Source organism: Anopheles gambiae, chromosome 2 (assembly GCF_943734735.2).
Source record: "Anopheles gambiae chromosome 2, idAnoGambNW_F1_1, whole genome shotgun sequence".
Classification (NCBI taxonomy): domain Eukaryota; kingdom Metazoa; phylum Arthropoda; class Insecta; order Diptera; family Culicidae; genus Anopheles; species Anopheles gambiae.
The window spans coordinates 15262725-15287759 of record NC_064601.1 but is presented as its reverse complement, the minus strand read 5'-3'; the positions used below and the strand labels follow the sequence as shown (position 1 = coordinate 15287759).

The 25035-nt window shown below is 44.8% G+C and overlaps 1 protein-coding gene across 6 annotated transcripts in view; it reads right to left on the bottom strand.

The window, feature by feature from the left end:
- Positions 1 to 16685: 16685 nt before the first annotated feature.
- Positions 16686 to 25035, bottom strand: part of LOC1281351 (nephrin) — a 135427-nt gene continuing 127077 nt past the window's right edge. For 5 of the 6 annotated variants that reach the window (XM_061643712.1, XM_061643716.1, XM_061643715.1 and 2 more), the window contains exons 18-19: positions 21732 to 22004; positions 18727 to 19158 (exon numbers count right to left, since the gene is read on the bottom strand). In XM_061643712.1, the coding sequence (XP_061499696.1) occupies positions 18952 to 19158; positions 21732 to 22004 (480 nt within the window). In that variant the 3' untranslated portion in view covers positions 18727 to 18951. Of the gene's footprint in view, positions 19159 to 21731; positions 22005 to 25035 lie in introns of all 6 variants that reach the window. The other variant, XM_061643717.1, reaches the window with a different exon arrangement.

The window sequence follows — 25035 nt, the reverse complement described above, 5'->3', positions numbered from 1 at the left end:
CCCTGTTGCCATAGCACACAAGCGGCAGGACGATCATCGAGAAGCTCCGCAGTACATTACGCCGAGTATCGGGATAATTTTCCACTCTAAATGTATCTTTCATTTCCGGGATTGGGTGGCTTCTTTTATCCTGCGCCGCACGTTTCGAGATGCATCGTTTTGCACTCACCCGAGGTGCAATGTGGGACCACGAAAATGAGGCATCTTATCCCTTCCCGCCTGGTCGCTTCTCCGATCTGCCATCCAGAACCGTGGTAACATGTAAAGCATTTCAGAGTGAAAGATAATAAATGAAACAACAAGCGCTCCACACATACACTCATACACTGGAGGCAAATTCCTCGCCGGTAGTTGCTACTATTGCTGCAGATGCTGTTGCGTGAGAATCCCGTTCCCGGAGGCTGTTGCTCCAGTGTGATGCGTCTCCATTTCCGGCAGTCCGTCAGGCTTGGTCGGGGTAATGTTGCCGGATAAAAGTGGAACAGTGTGTAATAATGAGAGAGAAGGGGAGTGGGAGTGGAATTGTACGGCAGCTGAAGAAGGTAAGGATACGTAGATAAGTGTTAAAAGGAGCACAATGCGAATGCGGCAGGCGTTCCGGACCGTGGTTGGCAAACAGCAGCACCATACGAAATGGGAAATGTTAAACCGTTTGTATGTTCTTGAACTGCGTGGAGTGGGCGTGTTGAGGAAAGGGACAGGCCGGACTAAAGCATCCGAATGACTACAAAGTTGAAGCTGGAATGTAGAAGCGGATCCATCGTGCGGACACGTTGTACGGGCATTGTTGCACATGTTCCGTACGATGGGTCCCGTGCTGGGGTGCGAGAGCGGGGCAACAGCTTGTCACTTGATTTTCGCCAAAGAAGGAAGAGACTGCACACTGGCCTAACCATCGACAGGCGGTGCGGAAAAGCCAAACAAAAACAAAGGACAAATATTTAGCAGAAAATAGCATGTAAATACACTCCGCCTTCCGGGCGGGGACCATTGCATCCACTATCATCAGTGAAAGTCGGCCAGCTCAACAAAGACATCCTCATATCCCATTGCCGGAGATCTCCTGAGGGAACATGAAACGGAAGTGTCCGGAAATGAGTACGGCAGCAGTGTGTACCACAGTGTGCCACAGGGTGAGTGAGAGTGGGTGCTTGTGCGATGCAGCAAGAGGAGAGCGGAACGAAAAGCCAAAACCATGATCACATTGAATAAGCGATAGAGAGAGAGAGACAAAGAGATGGGCTAGTTCAAACGATGGTTAGTGACCGTAGCGCTGATCATCAAAGGATCCACTGCTAGCGGATCCACGCAAAGAGAATTCTTAAGTGTACCGAATAGCAAGCCCGTACCATCGGGTAGCCGAACAGTGCAACTCGCCGAACCAGCATAAAAGCGCCAAAGATGATGGTCACGATAGCTTCCCGACGTATTTTGGAGGTCTTTGGTCGCCGCAACGTTCAGTGTTTGCTTGTTGCTTGCCATCGTTTGCATCGTTGGTGGGTAGCATTCCTTTCGGGACTGTCCTGTGCTGTAGCTGGGGACATGTCAAGACCTCGGCAATACAACCCACCCAGCACCAGAAAAGATAGCAGGGCCAGAGGTGTATGTGGCCGGAGCAGATAAAGCTTGTCTTCGACTACGTGTCAGCCGTTAAGCTGAAGCCATTTAATCTTGCCCAAATCGAGCCCTGCTGGTTTGAGCTGCTGGTTTGAGGACACACGAGGACAGCACAGTTGTCTAAACTCACATTTCCCATTGTGGCGCTTCCGTTCCGTGCAAGATTCAGGGTTGGGTAACGGGAGGGTGCATGTGCCTGGCTCATGTTTGACTTATTGTACTCGGCGAAAATTAACAGCAAAAATTGTCGACCCCGCATTTGGTGTTTTGGGCAAAAGCAGCGAGCGCAAAAAATAGTCAACCGGCATGGCTGACAGTGACAGAACATTCTGTCAAAAAGCCACCCGTGGGAATTGGACATTTCTCTCTCTCTCTATCTTTGTGTCTGTGTTTGTCTGCTGCACAAACAAAACATCGCTCTGTTTGTTGAGTTTTTACAAGTGCAAACGCTTAACTCGTTCCGTTTTATTTTGCCTCCCGTGCCTACGTGCCATCCACCGTTCCCGGCCCGACTGATTATGATGAACGCCAAGGGACACTCCGTTTGCCGACCGAGCATTCGTTTGCAATGTAAGTACCGAAGAGAGGGGATAGTAGAGGAAAGAAGAGCGGGCTTTTTTAATCGTGCCACGCCCGGGTAACACTGTCATGCACAGGGCTACATTTCAGTCCCTTGGAGGGACTTAAAACATAAGATCAAAACATGGTCGTCGGGTTAAATGAGACGAAATGCCCTTAAAAATATAGTTTTTACTCTAAAAGGCAAAACCATAGAGGCAATGCTTGGTGCTTAGTAGACATTAACACTAACGGGGGGTGAGATTGGTTTGGTGAGATAAATGCCATTGCAATGCCGTGCTTTGAAGGTATTAAGCAACCATGCAAAATATCCTATGTTTAAAGGCTTTTTCTACCATTGGAACCAGTTTGGTTGAGAAGTGGATACTTGGAAAACAAGTTAAGATTTGAATGATTTTTGCTCCAAATCCAGATCCAGGATTAGATTTTTTTATTGGGATTTTTATTGTTTCTGATCATATTATTGTTATCATTCATGGATAAAGGGCCCGAAGTAGACATTGTTTACACCGACAATCATTCCTCCTTCGACCGAGTTAATTTGCATACCCTAGTTGCGGGAAATGTGGATTATTTGTTGGGTTGGTCAGAAATTTAAAGGCCATCGCAGTGATATGATCATTTTCATAACAAGCACGTTCTGTTGGATTGATTCTCAGAAGTCAAGTAGTTGCAACAAAAATGCTTCTATGAGGTCTATTGATACTGATACTTCTCAGCAGTTCCGATGTGTCTTCCTCACCTATGAGTGTTTATTGCATATGAGATTTAAATATGCATTGTGCATTGCCACGTCTTCTAGTCAGTGTTGTCTGAGCCATACGAGTATATTGCCAACGAGTTAACACATTCTGGTTCCATGGTGGATGCAGAATTTTGAAAAAATGAATTGTAATTTGTGAATCCATATATTTTATATAAATGAACACTTATATCTTTCTCCTTCACGAGTTTTAATCAATTAAACACATTTTTCATAACGTAATTTCCATGACGAAATGCAAACATCGTATAAGAAGCTCACGTTAGCAGCATACACAACCATGATTGTTCCTTCCATCGCCTCCGTGATGGAAGGCTTTGGTTAGTAATTCCTGGAAATCAATTAGCAGTTCCTCCGCCTCGGAAATGCCTGAAGCGTTGCAAATAAATTTACTCGGTAGTCCATTATGAAAAGCTTAAGCATTAATTTGCGATTGAGCGCCGGAGCTAGAGCATCGACGATGTCGTCGACAGGTGATAGGATCGCATGGTCCGTGTGTGAGAGCCCGTCAATCGCCGGCAACACTTTAACCATCAATAAGTGAGAAGTTCTTGTGCATCTTGGGAAGGGACGGGGGGAAACCACATGAAAGCCATACCACTGCCATGGACACGCTGGGCAGAGTTCAAGGTTCGGTCCAGGCCATTCCGAGAGCCTGAAGGAGTTTAGCACGTTTCCTTGTACTTCCCGTGGCTGTCCTCCGCGTTCATGAGCTCACACAGTGTTTTGTAATATCAGCTATAATTTCTCCCAATCATACAAAGAGCGTCAGAAATCAGCAGTGAGGACGACGAGGCAAACCCAAAGGTGCCAGAGTGCGCTGTAATCAAAGCCATCGGCAACAGCAGCAGCACCAGCAGCAGCAATAATTTAGAACCAGTGTACACACGTCTCCGTCAGCGATCGTGTCATACCGTAACAGCAAATCCGGTTGGCACAGACAGCACCTTCCCGTGCCTCGTGGATCCATTTCTTGCTTGCAGCACGTTCGCTGGTTGGCATCGCTCGCTCGCTCGCTCGGTTGTTACGTACACGCGCCAGACATCGAGCCAGGGTGGCCAAATGTCAAACGTGGTGTACATGGCTTGACCCAGACGACGATGGCGATGGCGCTGATGGTGCATCCGGCATCTACTCCGGTCCACCGGTCGGTCACGGTCTTGGGAAAACATACGGAAATGGTGCTGGAAAATTGACGCCGCTTTTCATTTTGTTTATCTTGGAGCGGGCCAGACATTCGGAGGAGAATGCGAATGTGTTAGGGTTTGGATCTGCGATGGATGTCTTGACATGGACAGGCAGTGCTGGCAGGCGCTATGCCGGCGACTGCACGTCCTTTGGTTGGCTTGTGTAATTTAATTATGATATTTAATCTGTGTTTATTTTTGTGCCCACGTTTTCATCCACCAAGCGCCGAGCGATGTATGTGTGGGACGGTTTTCCATGCCTTTGTAGAGTTCGTTTGGGTTGTTTCAGTGGAGCGATGTTTGCATAAAATGTTATTAACCAGAAAGCTTGAGCAGCAAATTACAGTTTGTGGCAATAGATTAAAATCTTTCGTGATTGCAGCAACCGAATTACGTTCTTTTTATGTAAATATTAACGATATGCCATTGCAAAGGAGAATTGTTAGCTCGAATCTTGATTTTAAACAAATTAAGGTGCTCCTGTAAGATGTAACTTCCAAGTAAAAATCTTTTAACCTTGCAACGTACCTTATACACTGTTGAAAATTTAATGATAATTATTACCATGAATGCTATACGTTTCTCACATTCACTAATTGATTGATCGAAACAACTGTTTGCGCGGGCATCCATTCGCATTCGCAGCAGACCCATCTTAAAGCACCGCTCCAACAACTCGCATCGCTATTTCATGTGTACGCATTTCCGGTTCACCGTTTCCCAACGCTTAGCGTGAAGCGTGGTGACGCTTGGGTGAAAATCAATTCAACTTGGACGCAAAGACGCGACTCCCTGCTTCGCTGAAGGCACTGTGTGCCAGGTCAGGAAAACCGTCAGGAAATTGTTATACGCATCCGAACGGTGTTCGCTTGATGATAATTTCTGCTCCATCTTCACCGGGTGCCACCCAGTATCTTAGGTTCGGTAAGCCCGTCCCGAGCCGATCTCGCACCAATGGAACCAACGGAGAACGCACAGAGCAACCTCCGTACCTACGTACGTTCACCATTTGCCACCCAGCAGTAGTGGCATATCCGGGTGCAAGGGCGCGTCGGAAATGGCAGCGGAATAGATCGGAAGGTGCTGATTTATTGTGCCATTTCCTCCGTGGCCGTAATCAACCGAACGGAGCGTTTGAAACGGGGTGATGGGCGTCTGAGGTGAGGGCGGAAATGGGTTGAAATGGATCGTACAAAGCGAGGGTCAGGCACGCGACCGGATGGTCAATTAACCCGTTCGCTTTCGGGCTATTTCGCGCGAACGGTTAGGGACATCCGTTTAGTTGAGTTCAGCCGTGCTCGATATCTAACCGTGGTGGTGGTGGTGGTGGGGCTGAAGGTGACGATAGCACTGTGGTAGAGACATTTCATTGGGAAGGAAGCCCATGCTTAAGGATTGGACTGCATGCTAGTGTTGTTAAACGAAGCAAAATGCGCTTTAATCTGTTTTTTTAAATTATGACTGTAAATATCAAAGATTATCTTTAAACTTAATCATCTTAAATCTGATAATAATTCATAAATCCCTTGCTACTATACTAGAGCGTTATGCATTTATTACATTTGAAACTGTTTGGATTAATTGGAATGCATTTGCATTAATCTTGGTAAACGATGCCATAAATTATGTTCCCATTTGTAAAGTTTCAATCAAATCCATCCACCAGCTCGCCTCGTTGAAGCACGTACAATGATTATTGCCATTGAATTGATTCAATTAAACATTTTGCACTAACTAATGCTGCAATCAACTGCAAACAATTGGGTCACTACGCCTGATACTGTGACGCTTGTGAGCTGCAGTTAATTGAATTGTTTCACCGTGTTGCTTCTGTTAATCAACGCGTATGGTAATAGGCAATGACAGGCACACAAATAGGCAAAAAAAAAAACGTCACGAAACATTAGTCATACCGTGCCATGCAGACGACCCAACACGGCTTTCCGAAGACATCACGCTGGCAAACCGCGTCTCATCATTATTAATAATTATCATAACAATAATCCAGGTTGCTGGAATCGGGGTTCAATGCGTTCCCATACCACCGCATTCCTTGTTAGATGTGGCCAACGCTCCACTGTTGTGTTGATGTTGCGGCTATTCTGATAAATTCAATTTGCAAACGGTTTTGATAAACCAGAAGCTTACATCGCATCAAACATATTATCGTTTTGAATTGCATCGAAACGTTGGCTTTTGGCCAGGGCTGCACTTGATGCGTTTCTGCCCGGTTCCTACCATCGAAAACAGTAAAACACATGCCACATGCCAGCGCACATCGCGTCGGTGTGAGTTAAACTATTAAACACGGCACAGTATTTATTCCATCGCTGTTCAATGTATACAAAATGGGGAAAATCGAGTGGCACTAGAAATTATGAGCATACAGTTTTCCACGCGCTGTGGGTTGAGGGCGGACGTGAGCGTAGTGAAAGCGTGGCAATGTGGCAATGTCAGGTCGGGTGATTGGGTCGAGTGTGGTAAGCATAATATGTTGACAAAATGGGTGTTAAATTCTAGCCTGTAGGGTTTGTGGAACGTGCCCGATGGGCGCTGTTTTCGTTGATAATTGGAGAGCAAATGAAATAATTCGAAGGCATATGCATGCGCTAACGAAGTACACGTGAGCCTTTTTTGCGGTTCGAAGGGGAATGATGAGTTTAAATTGTTTGCAGAATTATGAATATCAGTAAGTTTTTTCAACAACTTGGTAAAACGTGTCTGTTTATTTACTGTTTAGTAATTGTTTGGTGTGTTCCATGATCTACGTTGCAACTGATAAAACGTATTGTTTTAACCATTTTCTGCAGTGCATTTTATTGTCTCAAACAACTGATTTTAGCCTATGCATTGGACCAGCTGCAGCTGGTCGTTCAACATCACTAGAGGATTTACAATAACCATTTGCACCTGCAATGTGCTCCTGGGAAACAGCAACCAAAAAAATGTACCCAATGAAATTTGCCCTAATGCTTTGATGTTGCCCTCTGCCATGCTCCACTCTGCCCGCCCGCGATGACGTTCGATTGCTGTTACTGATTGGTGCGTAATTTCTGACCACTGAAAACTAGTGATTAGGAATTTGGCGTACGTCGCTGCAGGCTGCTGATTGCCAGCGCATTTGGGATAGGCTGATTGGTAACGGAATTCCATTCGCGCGGATGCTAGCAAAACTAGCGGAACAGGACCAATCAACCTTACAGGATCTAAAATGTGCCAGTTCGGTAGAAGGGACGGGTTAACGTACGACAGTCGAATGAGGTGCCACTTAAACGAGGCGTATTGATTGAACTGTACCCTTTGATGCACTGCCGAGCATACCATTAAGTATGAATATTTGCGGTTGGGGAAAATTTAGCCGCTATTCGATGTATGACATTTTCATCTGAAATGTTGCAAAGCTATTGGGTTTTAAGAGACTGAGCAAACACTGCCTGGACGGTAGGTTTATTTGGCGTTGATTGTATTTATTTCATTAAATTTACATTGCCATCAAAAGTACATTGCCGCTCTTACTTGCACAGCTTAATCATATGAGCAGCATGCATTCAAATCTCTTAATGGACCTACATACAGTAACAAAATTTCATTGATAAGATTTGAGCATTGGAACATTTTCGTTTCCAGCCGTGTAACAGCCGAGGAATTCGTTGCCAGGTTTTGCCCGATTGCCAAAGACTGTGCAACCCTGTTTGCCAAGACGACAAATTCCTTCCACTCGTCGGCAACAAAGCAAAATTCATGGCAACGGCAGCCTCTGTGTGCCTTGTAACCATCCCGGACCGGTACGCGAAGGGACGCACGCATTCTGCTCGCGGGCTGGTTGGTTAAGTCATTCCTGTGCGGCGCAGACATTTTGATCCCATTTGCTTACAATTTCCCACGAACGTGGCAGCCTGTGGTAGTGCTGGTGCTGTGTCATCGGCAAACACCTTCTCAAATTAGAACTTTTCCGGCCTCCCCGGCGCTCCGGTAGCTGATAGCGAAGGTGATTATCCGAATCCTTTCGCTTTTAAAATCAACCCATAAGAACACAGGTAGCCAGTTCCCACGAGGCAGATAAAACGGCGTGTACCTACCGCCTGGCCCAGCACCAGCCACGGTCCTCGCATGTCGCGTGTCTCAGACGTCAGCGTCGCGTATCCCTGCAGTAATTTACGCCCAGCCGAGGGAGAGGCGAACCCACGGATCCGGCTCCCGGTGGAAGGTTTTGAGCTAAAACGCTACAATGATCCTCCATTGCCAACCGTACGGGCCGAATAGTCTTCGCCAGCTTGAGCACGTACCCGTTGTAATTCATGCGAAGCGCGAACTTTCAAAAAGGGTTTCCACGGCTGCCACGACTCACGGGCCCTGGCTTTTCGCCGGTGCAGGTATTTCGCGATGCGTTTGACTTTCGAGCCGGGCGTTCGCGCGTGCCGCGCAGGTGGTGGAAGTGTTGGAGCGTGAGGTTCGTTTATGCTGGCGCATAATTTGGCGAATCTTCCCCGTTGGGGCACTGGAGGCAGGGGAAAGGATGAATGGTTTTGGGTAAGAAATAGCTTAAGAGCCAACGGAAAGACCCCTCCCGGTGCGTGTATGAAGAATTACGATAATGTTCCGAGGATCACACCCAAGGGTGCTTTGATGTGCTGCGGGGATACGCAAGCTCGGGATTCTTTTGATGATGAACGAAACAAAGCATGAGGAGCGTTTCGGAGGGAGGGTGGGGGGGGACATTTGGGGTCGTCGTCGCTGATGTCGAATGTTCTGTAATTTTCTGTACTGCCACAACTAGGCAATTCAAACCGGTTGGAGAATTTGTCTTCGAAACGGTTGCAAAATCAGCTGCATTGTCAGTGAAACTTTGAACTATTTATTCTTCAGAGGAATGTTTAAGCTTCGTTAATGTAACGGATTAATTTATTGTTAAAAATATCTCTTAAATCTGTTTAAAATGAACCAAACTCTTACTAGTTTTTGTGCTGTATGAAATTTGTTCAAAATAAATGTAATAACATTTTCGGGGTTTAACAATACGGTTCTTAAATTTTCCTATGCAATTTTGAATGTTCTCAAGAATTGGTTAAAATTTGTTTAAATGTGAGTTAATAGTCATTCTTAGAAAATTATTTAAAATCCATAAATTATTTTCTCAATTAATATTTAATCAAATGTTTTACCAATATCAATCCATTATGTAGTTTTATTCGTTTATTATATTTTACGATTCTTGTTATGAGAAGGTCGATTGTTTCGATCTATTTACTTCAGTACGTTACATAATCTAAAAATGGTAGCACATTATGATTATTACACAGCAAGAGACAAAAACAATCGTAGCTATTTCAGTTTTGAAAGTTCCAGTTTGCGCAAAACAGAGCGGTTTGTTTGTGTCCCACAATCATGTTCGCTTTCATCTAATCAACGAAATTGGCAACCAGAGGTTTCGGTAGCACTGATTGATGAATGAAAGATATGATTTCCGCCCAACCCGACCCGGAATATTCTTAACTCAGACAAACATGTTTTTGCCTGTCCTCGCCGGCTAAGCCATTGACACCGCACCACTATTCATCACTGTGGCGTATCTTCTAGCCTTTGGCTGGAAGATCTGTTTGTTTTTCTCCTTCGCTTTTTTGCGCCCTGCCCATGGTCCCATGGTCCCGTGCATTAGCCGATGGAAAACAATTCTTAATCTCGCCCAGTCAAAGGTTGTGGTGGTGGTTCACACATTGAAATTTTGCCGCCTTCGCCGAGGGTGGATGACGCCGAGTGGAGCGGCATGCCGGCGCATGGTCAACTGGCTGGAAAAATACGATCGTAAATTTGCACTTTTAATGTGTTTGTCACCAAAGTTGTTAGCGAGCGGGAGGAGCATGGAGGGCGAAGGGCATTGCCGAACAAAACCAGACTAGTGTCCGGTGGTCATTTCGAGAGTGCTGGTCGACAAAGGTGCCGACAAAAACACACACAAACTGCACAAACACACCGAAACTCTGCTTAGCTGCAGCAGCGTTGGATGATTGTTTTTTTAGTGTGCTTCGTTTGCTGCTGCCTTCTAACTCGTCCATCCTTTTCACTTCCGGCAAACAATCGAACATTCGGTTCCCCTTTTAGCCTACCCCATACGTTGCTACACATCCATGCTGCCTACTTCCGCCATTGCGGTGGAGTTTTTGCGGTGGTTATCCATTTTTCATCCTTCGCTTCCAGTGGGTTCGTTCTCCATTGCCAACAGTCAGACCTGCGGGGTGACCAGAACCACCCCCGCGGGCCACGTGCATCACTCTTTGGTTTTTTGGAATATTTGTACAAATTGCACTGCACGGCGGGTGTTTGGTGTACGCTCAGCGCAAAGTGAACCCTTTAGGAAAATTACTCCCCTAGCCGGGATTTAAGGGCGAGCGGGTCATAGGATAAAAGCGAAAAACACACCCTGCCCGGAACTTTGCACAACTTTTGATTACACATGGTTATGAAGGCAAACACACTCACACACACATGCACACATTACTCTTGCGCAGAAAAGATCGACCACTTCCTTCCACTTGCGATCGTGGAGTGAAGGTTTATAAGCAAACCGTCACGAGGTAGGATGAGCTTTCCCCAAAAACAAGCGTCTGGATTGTTTACTTGGAAGAGATGCAAGACTTTGAGAATGGAATATTGTTTTGCTTTTGCAATTGGTGCCTTTTTCAATGCTCTATGTAATGAAAAAAATGATTCTGTGCGATAGAAAGGAAAATGATGATCAGTTAATCAAACATCATCCTCTATAATATCTAAAAGTTTGTTTCTAACGCTCTTAATTGCTTGTTGAGTTCCTTTGACATTGCTCTTCGTAAGATAAGCCTTTGTTAATAAATAAAAATGAATGCAGATTATTTAAAGATCATTATTTTATGTTTGATCATTAAACAAATGACCGTATGCGGACTGCTAATTTAATCGTGAGGAAGTTAAATTAAATTATTTCAACTCAAAATATACTACAAATTACCAGGAAGTCTTTTAATATAAGCAAAGAAACTCGATCATTCGATAAAAAATAATAAATAGCTCGATCGTTCCAATCGACTAATGATACAGTATGTTTATGCAATGTACGTTATTTTCTTAAGAAACCCCACTTTTCAGCTCACCGTCCCAGCAGCTTACGAAAGAACAAATGAGCTTGCAAATAAGGTACTGCAGAGCAAAAGCACATACGAAACAAAGCAGTAATTAAACGTACCACAGTCAATTACAACTTAATTACGGCTCGTCCGGCTAAGGAAAGGTGAACCCCGGCACAAACAATAGTGATTCGTTGCAGATTTGGCATCACCGTGCCGGGGAAAAGTACAACAGCTACATCCTGCGCTTTAAATTGGATGCCCTTTTCCCTCCGTTTACGGGCTGCATTCTTTATGCGACACGTACGTACGGTCAGTTTGTGCACGTCCCTTTGTGTATGTGTATGTGTGAGATGCGAATAATTTACGATTTTTGTTCGTCCTCAGATTGCCGCTTTCACCCAGCGGTTCCATGGGGGGGACCATAGCTGTGCCCTGTGTTGCAAACAATGGACAAATGCTGGATATGCCTCAAGGACATAATGAAAAACCGTCTCCTTTCTTTCCTTTTCCACTGCCAATGTACACACATAAACAACGGCAAAACCCTTCCACCGGTGATCGAGAATCGGCTGAACGGTGCGCTTTTTTTCTGACTCCTTTCAGAAAGCCCACAAACAACGCCCAAACATAAACATACACACACATCCACACACCCAGTTCGCTTTTCCATTACACCGTTTTCACAGGTTGTTGTTTTCGGGGAGGGTGGTGAATGTGAATTGTTGTGGCGCATGGTGTGCTTGTTGTTGCGGGAGCGAATGTATGTGTGTGTGTGTGTGTGTGTGTGTATTTATTTCTTCAGCTCCGGAGAAAAGGGGATTTGTTCCGTCCCGTTGTAAATCTAATTCTTACAAAGCAAAACAATCGTACCACGCCACCATCAGCTCCCACCACTGCTAGAAAGGGGGGGGGAAGAAACAAAAGCAATCTTTTTTCATCACCTTCCACGGCTGCGATTGGGAACGGGTTTCGGGTAAAACATGGTAGTTTGAGCGTTGCAGCAACGGAACCCCTCCTGGCATGGCACGGGAGTTTTTCACCCCTGGGAGTGCGGGTTTTGTTTGCTTGTTTGATGTGTACTTGTTTTTTTTTTTGCAACGAAACTCCGCACGACACCCACGGGTTGGGTTTTAGTGCATGGGAACTTTATAATCGGGCAGAGGGCACACAACTTGAGAAGACAGCGAGGCGTACGCATTAAACGGGAGCACGAGAAGAGAGAGAGAAGCACAGCAAAGGTTTGAAAGCGTGAAGAATATGCTCACCAGCAGGGGAAGGTACGACAAGGGGCAGATTTTAATTCACAACCGTACTGAATAATTTATCGACTGTGAAAATTTATTAACACGGTGTTTGTGTGTGAGAGCCAACCTGAGTGACCGTGGCCCGGCGTGCAGTGTCGGGTCAGTGGAACGGAGGATCCGCGTTGGGTGAAAAGGTGCTTTAACACGCTTGTTGGGTGTCAGAATTTGCGTTTTTTGCTGCCTCTTGTATATTCTTTTGGCCCCTTTGATTGTATTTCACGTTGGAAATGTGGTAAAAAATTCAACTTGATCTAAACCATTGGCATACAGTTTTATGTAATTTTAGGTGTTTTTGATGGATTTTTGAAGAAAAAGAATACTTTTTTTAAGGATTAGGATACTAAATAATACAGTGAATCCTCGCATAACGAGCTTTATCATTTTCAATAGCTCTCTCGTAAGACGAAATCTTCGTATGAAATCCTTTCCATATACTTTGTACGAAAAGTTAAATAGTTCGTTCTAAGGAAATATTTTGAATTAACTGTTTCTATAGTGTTATTCTTGAGCAACAATAACAACAACAAAACCAACAACAACAACAACAACAGCAACTACTACTACTACTACTACTACTACTAATACATACTACCATCACTATTAGTTCAACTTAAAGTTCAAAGTATTCTATCACAATATATCTTTCTATGAATTCCACTAAAGCTTATGTGCGTTTGTTTGTTAGCATCGTGAGGGGAAAAATTCGATTTAAACCCATACGGTAATTGAGATGCTTCACTGTCGAACAGCGGATCCAAAACAACAGCAAAGGAAATTAAAAATGACTCCCATTATGCTGCAAAGAAGCGAATAAGTAAAATTAACGAACGAACCCAAACGTACGCTTCCTTTTCCTGTTCCGAACGAACGACAAGGTGTACCTTCGAACACCATGGACGTAGCGTGAAGGGATGACATAAACAATGGCATCAATTTTCCAGCAAAAGCAACCAGAAACACAAGGGGGAAACTTCGAGGCTGTACTAAACCCGAGCCGTACTAGAACGATCGAAAACACGTGTGATAAAAGAATGAATGGAGCGGGCGAACCAACAATATCAACAAAAACGCCCCACTGTGTAGGATGATCTTACCCTCCTTTCTGGTAAGACGGGAAGTAAAACTCCCACACCACTAGCGGGACGAGATGAATGAACTTCCGCTTTAGTACAATAAAAATCGTTTTTGAAACATCTACCCCCCGCTCTCGAAGGGGGAAACTTAACGAACGGTGCAAGATTTACAGCATCAAAGCCCTTGCGCCCGCTTTATTTCCTTTCGCCCAGTACGGCCGGTACTGAACCGGTGGTCATCGTCGGTACTGAACTCTCTGCAGCACACAGGCCTGCACCTCAGCCCGGACAAGCGTGGAGAAGGGATGGGTGACCGATAATCCTAACATGGGAAGGGAGCGGTTGGGACAGAGCCTTCGATTTACGACACAATTTATGCGTTCACGATGTGCGTCCACGTGTCGATGTGATAAGCAATGGTTTATATGTAGGTGGATGTGCTGCTGTGCAGAGAGTAAGAACGTGCGAAAAAACCCTTCCTCCGCACGGTAGTACACCAAAAGTGTATTGTAATTTACGGTGTATAAGAATCACATTTTGAGCCATGGTTCGCCGGAATGGTTTGTTAGAGCGGTTATCAGGCTTATATTGGCTGACTGTGATTTAAGCGTATGACGCAACATGTAATGAAGGGCGTATTTTGTTTTGAAGAAAGCTTACCTTTTCCTCCTTCCTGCACTTTTCATAAATTGCTATAGCCATGTGTGTACGTACCCTTCGGCATTGTTAACAATACAATTAAATTAATGCAGCACAAAGATAATGTTATGCCTTAAAATTAACAGCACTGTATCCAAACTTTGTTCAAGGCATTGCACATATTCATTGTTTGATTGAGTGTTACTCTTTTATTATTGTCTGAATATTGTAACAGAACATGATGGAAAGTATCAGTTGAAATGGATTTTAGGTGCTTTTATGTAAGGAAAAAAAATGATTATTTGTAGTAAACACTTAATTTTCTATAATGAAAACCAAAGAATAAATGGAATAAAAAATAAAACATACTTTCCTTTCATGCCAGGAATAATGTTTCAATAAGGTTTTTTATACCTTTTTTAACGTTAAAGAAATTTTTAAGCTTAATAACTTAACACGATTAAACAAAAAAGCACTAATTAAATAACCACTACAGCCTGTGAATTTTAGAGTTGGCAGGGTCGTTTGCACTTTTCTTGATGAATTTGACGAAATCTTTGAAAACATTAACTGTTCTATGGTATAAATAATTCTACTATGTAACGTTTCATTTCACATCCTAAAAAAAGAAACAAAACGATGTAGTAAATTCCATACTCAATCTATAGAATCTGAAACAAAAAAAAAACATACCAATGAAATGATACAAAGTTTAATATTCAGAACTATGCATTTACATTTCAAGGATCGGGTGTAAAAACTACTACCTCTTTTTGCTCCATAAACCAAATACGGAACAATTTTCCATCCCTTTTCGTCCCTCTTCCTCTTTAGTGTAGCGCGCTGCCAAATTGAAATAAAAATCACTTTATTCAATCGACTTCGTTAGCAAATAATGAACGCTCCATTATAAATGAGCAAACGTCGCGACAAACGTGACGGAGCTGGAGTGTATGCAGAGAAGGGAAAAGGCATCCCATTTCGGTTGCATTAATCTGATCGATGTAAATTTGTCACCCCTTCCCCAAAGCTACCACCCTCCGACAGGCTGGTCCGGTTTTCGTCACACTCCGACAGGTTGTGATGGTTGCACCCAAACAAACAGAAGAAAAAAAAAACATCAATTTCCTCATGTCTCTCGTGTACGTTGACTTGGCTGACCGTTCTATTGTTTTTTTTATTACTAAATTTTCACCAAGAAAATGTCACCAAAACTCTTTCCCAACCGTCTAACTGCGATAGAGAGAATCGAGATTTTGCTCGAGTAGTTGCGGGATCGTTAATTTTCTTTGTACATTTGCATTTGGACGTCGAAAGATGGACGAACGAACGGAACCCCGGTGGCTTATGGGTGGAACCCGATCACTGCTGCCGCCGCCAGGATTTGCTGCCGCGCCAATGAAGCGTTCCATTAATTTTGCATTCAGTCCAATTTGCAATAACTGTCGAAAGGCCCAAATGCAGGGGTGAGAGCAGAAAATGGCGGGCGCGAGCGATGGCAAAGGATCGGTGAATGCATTTTTGCATTTGCATTGCCCCCCCCCCCCTCGGGTGCACGGGGGAGGTATGACGTGGAGGTGGAGGTTCTTAACGCTTCGTCGAGTTGTCGGTTGTCGGTATGGAATTCCGATTTTTCTCCTTTTTTTTCTTTTTCTTTTTTTGTTCAACTGCACGTTTCCACCGAGCTGCTGCGATGGATCAGATGCAAAGTCCAGAATTCGTTTGAATAAGTGTTCCTTTTTTGTCGTTGACGTGTGCAGTACCGTTTTGTTTGAACGACTGCAGGGAACGAGCATCAGCAGCAGAAGCAGCGGGAACAGCTAGATCGACGACGAACAAAATGAAAAATGTTTCTTTCATCTCGTTTCCGTAGTTACTCCACGTTTCGTGGTTGATTCGCTGCACAAGTACGGTTAGTACAGCTGCGGCAGCATTTGGCGACCCTGTATTGGCCCGATTTCATTCTTTATTTTAATTTGATCGTACTCGCGTTACATGCACAAGGGTTGGGCACATTCCACAGTAGCTGTTGTTGGCGGATTGCCTTTGAAGCTAACGGAGTGAAATGGAAATGTATGAAAATGAAGGAAACCAATCTTAAAACGACCGTGCGCCAGCTAAAACCTTCTAATTGGTTCCTGTCGAAGCAGAACGACAATTTTATTTGCCATTCAGGGTAGGTATGAACCTGCATTTCGATTCAACTTTGCTTAATTTCGTAACAATCGGATATTGAAGCTTGCATGGTAAATGAGGAAACCCAAAAATTTTAAAAATAGTTGTAATAAATTGCTGTAAAAATGTTATTCAGAAATACCGTTGACAATATTACGCTTGATCTCGTAAAATCTTTCACTCATTCGGATGTGTCGCAGAGGGTGCATGCAAACAGTGAGTAAAGAAAGCGGAACCATTCAAAGAGGTAAGTTAAATAATCCCTGCTTTTTTTTTCATTTATTTCAAAACGATCCATTCCCCGCACCCGAACATTCACCCGGTCGCTGTGTCGCGTCCCACTTACTTGGCTATTTAACAATTACCGCCACGGAGCTGCTTCCATGTAGCTTCACACCTTCGGTTTACGTACACAGTTTCACATCCGTTTGGTATTCACTACTGCTCGTTAGTGTCCTTTCTTTTTTAACCTTCTTAGCTTAGCTTGTTAGAAACTGGCATCGTTTGTTTTTGTTTTTTGTTTTTTGTTCATTCGAAGTTTCTTGCATTTTAAGTATGTTAGTTAGGTATGAATCAAATCTAATGTACAAACAGAACCACTTTACGAAACCCCACGCATTGTGACAGTGTGGCTTCTACTATACAATACAAGGTCAACCATACGGCTCGCTCTTCGAACAATCCAATTCATGCTAAACTACATCATTCTAGGCAAAAAACTTATGCTCCTCTCCATCCATGCATATCGGGCGGAACAACTCATTCTCGGTAAGAGTTGAGAAATCATTCGTGCTAAAATTAGCTAAAATCGTACGACCAGCTTTACGCCTGCTTCCATTCCTCCGTCCCTTTACCTCTTTCTCTATCTATCGTTCTCTTACTCCCAAGCCTTATTTACGTTCGTTTTGAGCTTCGAGCTTTATTGTAATACTTTTTGGTTTTACGTCCTTACCAGCAAATCACATTACACATTCTGCTGCATAAGAGATAATGGCCTATAACATATTATTAAATGTCTGTAATTACAATATTGTACACCGATCTCATGACACTCCGTTGTACCAGCGTTTGAAAGTACTTTTGTTTGTGTTTGTTTGTGAATGTGTGTGTGTGTGTTTTTTTTTGTATTGACATTTTCCTTTTTACTAAAAAAACTAATTTCCAACCATGCCGGCCTTCATCGCGTTTTACTTTAATCGGCATCCAAACACACTCACACACACGCGATCCCATTGTTTCAATGTTTTAGCTAATTTGATTTTTCTGTATCGTTAACTACATTTGCTCACTCACATACTTTCTTATGCTTGTATTTGCCTGTTCGTCTCATAATACTTCCATCGTACCAGTAACTTGTGGTTTACCATTGAGCAACCGTTCGCTCGCTTCACCCTTTACTACACACGAACCTGCATCGCTTTATTCTGCTTTAGTTAGAAGAAGATGATTTTTAGTTAGTTTGCCGTATAGTGGAGTGTGTGTGTGTGTTAAGGTTATGGTTACGTTTAGTATTGACTGTGTGTGTTTTAAAGTGTTTTGTCCCATTTCGTTTGCCCATTTCTGGCTGTTGTTGTTAATATCAATTTTAGTTTAGGTTTTAAGGGATTACCGTTTGGTTTTTAGAATTGATGATTATAGACAAACAGAAACTTATAACAGATACATTAGTCTGTGTTATTTAAACTACACGTTACGTTACACCATTTGTTACACCGTTGACTTTGGTTGTTTGAAGCCTGTGCTGCTGTTGGCGTTTGGTGTTGGCGAAACACTGCTAAATACTTTGTTATACTTTTTTCACCTTTTTTACAGCATAGAAAGAGAGGTGTGGCTTAGGTTAGTAAAAACAAAAATCCTTCATGGAATATGTTTCATATGTACAGAGCATCAGTTGCGGTTGCATCAGTGTGGGTCAATTTTGTTTTACCGCTCAAGATTAAGTGAAACTCTTCGCCCGTTCTTTTTTCAGCTCTGCCTCTGTCCGGCTGGTAATAGGATGGAATTGTTTTAGTTTGTTGGTTGCTTTAAACAATAAAACAAAATTAATGCTGTAAAATAAACTACCTCATACGAGCTCTCTCACTAGATAGTAGAAAAGTGTAGCAAAAGATTGGAAGGATTTGGAAACATAAATCCCACCCCGGGGACCTAAGCGAGGATGGCAGTTTACAGCTCCCGGCAACCGAAGAGAAAACGAATACCATAAGTGTTTGTGTGCGGGCACGGACATCGATTGACCACTCTAGAGGGCAGTCGTTTGGTGGAGCTGCTTCACTTCCTATCAGAAACGGGTCGCGTGGTTGAGCAATCGACCCTCGCCGATCGTGGGCAGCCCACCGGTGGGTAGATCCTGCGCCGGATGGTTTCCACCATTGGACGCACCACCGATCGCGCTGTGTGGCAGCTCAGGAACCGTTTGAAGTAAGCTGGGCTGTGTGGGGTGGGTAAAGGTGAAGGTTTGTTTTTCATCATTAAGAGCGGAACAGTTTGCGTGCAGCGATGAAGAGTGAAACATTATTCGGAAGCGATCAGACAGGTCTGTTCGGTGACGTTCGGTGGGCTGGCATCGAAAAACGATTGTAAAGTACGCCGCTGGCTGTACTGTGCCATGTTCAGCGATGGTTTGGATGTGCCGGCCGCCGTAGGTTTGGGCGGTGGAATGGGTGGTGGCGGCGGTGGCAGCGGTGGCGGAGACGGTGGTGGTGGTGGAATGGTAAAGAACTGAAGAGAAGAAGAAAACAAAAAGCGAAAGAAAACACAAAATAGAACTAATATTTTGAAAATTAAAGTAAATGATGAACGACAAAAATGAAAATGTCATTTGATATTTTAAGTATTTTAGCGATTAAAGGTGTGTAAACATTTAAAATTGTATCCTGAACGGAGTTAAATAGAACACGCGAGCAATCAACCATATTGAGCAAGGTTTCAGCACCCATCAGCTTCGCTTAAAATGACTGTAAAAGATGACGGGATGACATTGATAATGGGATTTTCTTCTTGCCGGTGAATACGGTATTCATAGCTCCCTTTCTTGCGACACGTAATGAGATCAAACTGTCCACTCGATTCCAATTACTGCAGCACTCCAAAGCTCCTTATCTAAAACAACGTAAAAACGGCTAATAGCTTCGCTGGTCTGTAGTAAATGACGTACTAGCGGGAAGCAAACAGCGCGCGCCTGCACTGAAAAACTGAGTCCTGTTGGGCCAGCCTCAAAAAAGGTTCAATTAAGAGCCGTAAAAAACACGCACTCACACACACACACACACACACACACACACACACACACACACACACACACACACACACACACACACACACACACTGAAATGGCCTGAGAGCCCTCTCTGTTTTGTGAGGGAAGTTGAATGGAGCGTGTTCCAGCGCGCTTGGTCTAGGTTCAATCGATGTCGCCTGTCGTTCGATCGATTGGAGAGCGGGTAGCGCGGGCGTCCCACATCCCACCAGGGAAATCCCATTAGCCAAAGGACTCTTCCATCATCGAAAGACAGCTTAAATAAAAAGCAAACAAACCGATTCACACAGACACACACACCATCTACAAAGGAATATATATAAATCATTCGCCATCCGTCCGCAATCGATTCGTTTTCCACCTCCCCCTTTTCTACGGCCCTCCCGTTCAGCGCTGGCTGATGATTGTCAATTTACTTCTGCTTTTTGTGGTAACACTTAACTGTGGCCCTGTGTTTGACATTGGTTGGGACACTTGGTTTTGGAGAGATGTTGTTTGTGTGTGTGTGTGTGTGTGTGTGTGTGTGTGTGTGTGTGACCCCGTTAACCGGCATCTCGAGTTCCACGAGGCGCAGCCCCCGGTACGCCACCGGCTCGAGATATCCATTTGTGATAATGGTGCGGGTTTTCCGACATGGGAGGCTGGGAATGGGCGCTTTTGTGGAAACTGTCGACACAAAGGCGAACCTTTTTGCCGAAGATCAACCGATGTGACACCCGACGGGTGTTTGAGGCATCACTGTTTCACGGCTCGGAACGCTGGGAGTAGTTGCCGGTTGAGTAACAGTCTCATCGCTCTCTTTCTCTCTCTCTCTCGCTGGCTGTTAGAAGCGCCCACCGAACGGAATGCGGGAATGCCGAATGTGAAATGGAAAAGCCAAAGTCCGTAGATCAATCAATTTAAAGCAACAGTCGACTGTCGGGTCACACTGGCAAGCGGGATCAAGGGGGAAGGAGTTGACCGGAGGGACGCCCATCACACCCGAAACATGCCCTCCTGCGCACAGCGCACAAATCAAGACCTTCGTTCATTATCGGGCGAATGAGCTCATTTTTATCCGAGCCCGAGCGATACGTTCACAGGGGAAGGGACAGGAAAAGGGCCCCTTTCCCGATTTCACGGTTCCTCCTGCCAGCTCGTAATCGAACCAATAAGCCGGATTCGCTCGGTGATGTCCATTAGGGGAATGAAAACAAGAGTCTCGCTGAATTATCGGCCAACCCAAAACAGCCGAGGAATTGGATCGAGTTGGAAGAAGTTCACACAGGATGAAGCATCCCAATTCCACCGCTCGGGCGGTTTTTTTGGAATTCGATTCTAATCAGTTTCACCCATTACTTTAAAAAGTAGTTTCAGATACATTTCCCATTTCGGCTTTGCTTCGGCTGGCCGAGATAAGATGCGGTTCCAATTTATCACTCTCTAATGGGGTTTTGGCTTTGGGGTTGATTGGTTTGGTGTGTTTCATGATTTGCTAAATGTGTTGAAAAATGAAAAATAGCTTTTTAGGATTTTTGAGGTCAAAGAGAGAGAGACAGAAGCGTGCAAATGGACGCGGATGATAGCGTTTGGTAGCAGTACAAAGGAGAATTAATATTGCATAAGCAGCTTCTAGTAATGGATCATTATGACAATTCCACAAACGAACGCTGGTATCAATGGGAGAACGGTTTGAAAATAATTTACCATCGTGAAGGTCGGGGATAGTGCTAGCTCATGGTTTTTAATAGTTCAATCGTTAGCGTCTCCCTTCCTAAATAGCCAATAACAAAAGAAACTGTTTATCATTATAAAAAAACAAGTCATACTTGAAAGGAAATTTCACTAAAAAAAATAAACTAAAGTGTAATTGAAACCAACCAAACAGCTCGTTCAGCGCATTCCACTGCTCCAGTGCCGGCCACAGCAGCGTTCAGACTACAAGCAGCCGATCAATTTCCACCTTAAATCGTTTACTTTGTTCGCCACGCATCAAATTCCAATTGGAATGTTTCGCTGCTTCAACGGGGGAATTGAAAGAGGAAAATTAACTTACCGGTTCGTTGGCACAGTGCTGCTGGCCGCTCACCGGAAGCGAACCTCCGAACAGGGGCGGTGGTGGGTAGCGCTCCGTCAGCGACGGTTGGCCGGAATCGGGCGCCCTTTGAAGTGGTGACTGCACCGGCACCGTGTGCTGCTGCTGCTGCTGCAGCAGGTGTGCCCCACTGACCGGAAGTCCGGTGGCATGGGAGATCGGTATCGAGTGGCGGGGTGCATTCGTGTAGACCAGGTTGGTCGAGTGTACGCCCGGATGGTGCGCCAAATCGATCTGTTTCGAGCGTGGCGGTGAGGGCGAATTACGGTATCGACATTGAATTTAATACATAGTTAAGGGGAGAGAGCGAAAGAGAGAGAGAGAGAGGGCGAGAGAGAGAGAGAGAGAGAGAGAGAGAGAGAGAGAGAGAGAGAGAGAATAGAATTAGATGTTTATTTAAGCCTTTCAGTTCATTCCCGTTTGTATTCACCGCTGGTTTAAATGCATGAGCTCAGAAGCAAATTTGTTCTCCTTTTTTCCTCCCGATCACAGAAAATTTGAAACAGTGTGCCGCCCCATAAATATTGTATTGCTGCAATTCGGCAACCGTAATGCATAATCCTCCACTCTGCCACCCGCACACACACGCGAGCCCGCGCTGTTGCAATGGGGGATTGGCGTAATTTGCATTCGCAGCATAGCTCTGTGTCCCTGTTTCGCGGACCCGTTTGCAAAAGATTAACTACGTCCGCAGTTTTTGCTAACCACCCTACATCCCCCCCCCCCCCCTGGGGTGGTAAAGGGAATGGAGGGAAACTCGTGCCAGGTAGGATACAAGTTTCTCACTAATCCACACTTTGCACTGCAGGCCAGCGCACATGCAATTGTATGCAGAACGGAAGGGTTAGAGGGGATGTTTTGCCGCCAGGATTAGATTTATCGCTCGTTCAGTTGTAAATGATTTGCAAATGAACATTTACACCCGATGGGTATCGGGGAGCGGTAGGTCCGGTAGCAGGTAGCATTGAAGGATTTAATGCAGCAAGCAAGCGCGTTGTTTCAGCATTGTGGCTACCAAATTGGGATGGGATTTATGGGCATAATATCTGCCGGTCCAAATTATGCACAAACTAATGGATCATAAATGTGTAATTAAATGTTTTGCATGGGAAAAGGTTGCAAGTGATTTTTCCGCGAATTGTAGCTTTGAAAGTTGGCGCTAAAGAATTGATCTTTGATTATGTGTAAAGGGATGATATTATTTGCCCGTTAAACAGGTGCAATTATTCATTACATTGACTTGTGGATTTTCGCTGCCTTTCATCAGAGTGGAATTTTGGTAATGAAATCATCAACGATATTCTTCAGTTTAGTCTGTAACAAATACGTCATAATGAAGCATTCGCTGAATAGCGAAGAAACAGACCGCTTACAGCAAGCAATTTCCACCATATGATTGTGAAATTGAATTATTACAGTCCTTCGTTGCACTAATTGGTTGGACTTTTCATCAGCATTGACTTAAAACAGACCCCGAACGGTAGCCCACAAATTGACTTTTGTTTATTAACCCAATTATGAACGCTGGGCATTAGTTGCTCATGCTAAACCGGGCTCACTTTCGATGCACGAAGCACTTAGCACTAAACTAACTGTGCCTTTCGTCAACATATCGGATTTTGGCCACAGCGAGGGTGAAACTTCCACATCAGCAGTTACGATCGCATATGCAATTAGCGATCGTTTCGGGCACCGTGCATCGAACTTTCTACTTTCTGGCCATTAATATTCTTTGCTTAGCGTGCAGCCCTTGCTAGCCTTTCAGTACGTTCAGCATCTCTGCCAGCTCTATTGTTTGCTGCCCAAGCCCAACCTTACCTGACACAGCAGTGACGCCGAGATCGCGCACGGATGCAAGCTCGCGCAAGGATTTGTTGATGAAATTTTAAATATTTCATTAAAAACTTTTCGCTTACCCACCTGATGGCACCCACCGATAGTATGCACGATGGCAAAAGCGCAAGGACGTAGCTACGCAGTCGGGTTCGCAGTCAAACGCACGCTAGCGCAGCCGGTGGCCGGAAGTGGCCGGAATGTCGAGTGTCACCTGGCCACCTGGTCACTGATGGGGGAAAATATGAAAACCAGCCGACAGAAATTCGGCCAAACGGGTCAGCGCAAAGGTCGCAGCAGGGCACCAGCCGCGTGTTTCCGCGTGAATGGTGGACAGCAACAAAGTACCACGGAAGCGACCCGTTTGGTGCTGGGACGGTCGGGACAAAATAATAATGTGCCTGGCAATGCAATGAATTTATGCTCGGGCAGCATCCGCTAGCAGGCCTGCTAGCACGCGAACCCGGAACGCACAAATACCAGCGGGATCGTGTGCAACTCGCCAGCGTAAGCTATGCAAAGTATGGGGCCAACATTTTCGGCCAACGTTCTCCCTGGAAGGTGGGGCACACTGTGCATTGCGTACCGTGCTGGGGGCGGTTCGAATCCCGAAAACTGTCCCCGTCTACCCCACGGGGACTTCCCGTGCGCTTACCACCCACTCACCACTAACGTCATCGTTTCGGTCTTCTCTTGATGGTAAAGGAATGTCCGGGAAGGTAAGACGGGACCGCGTGAGGAAGTTGCGAAAGGGCGTGGGAAAGCGGTCAAAGTCATGATTTGAATTTGCAAGCTATTCTTCCGGTCAACACGGCTTTTGCAGGGCTTTAGCGCGTGCAACTCCCCCGAGACGTTGCCGCCGTGTTCGAGCGGGACCCAGTCCCAGGCTTGACTGAAGTCAAGCGGCTGGACGTTCGACGATAGCAACGGTGCGGCGGTTCCGCCGGGGATGGCATTGTTTGGTCGCTAATGAGAAATTTGTCCAATCAGATGTGAAACGATTGAGCGAACGGTGGCCTAATGTAAAGGCGCACTCCGGCACTGAAATGCTATTGGGTTTGGGCGTTGTTACGCTAATGATCGTGTCCGTTTTGTGTGCCAAGAGGGATAAAAAGTTCGGTCCCATTGGATGGCGCTGTGATCTAACAGCGGTGGGCACAAGGCGACAGTGTTTGGAGCAATTTTTCGTGGAATCTTTCACATAAAACAATGTAGCTTACAATACGTACATCCAAACTGAGTTGAAATAACATGAAATAGGTTTCTATTAAGAAGAAGCATCTGACAAGCACTGTATTTTTCTAGAAAAAACTGCTAACGTAAACAAGTAACATTTCAGTAACAATTCTTCTGTAGAAATCGACCTAAGTTTTCCCCATTTCATGCGTTCTACGTATGAACATTTGCATACATTTGGGCGCCAGTGCGTACC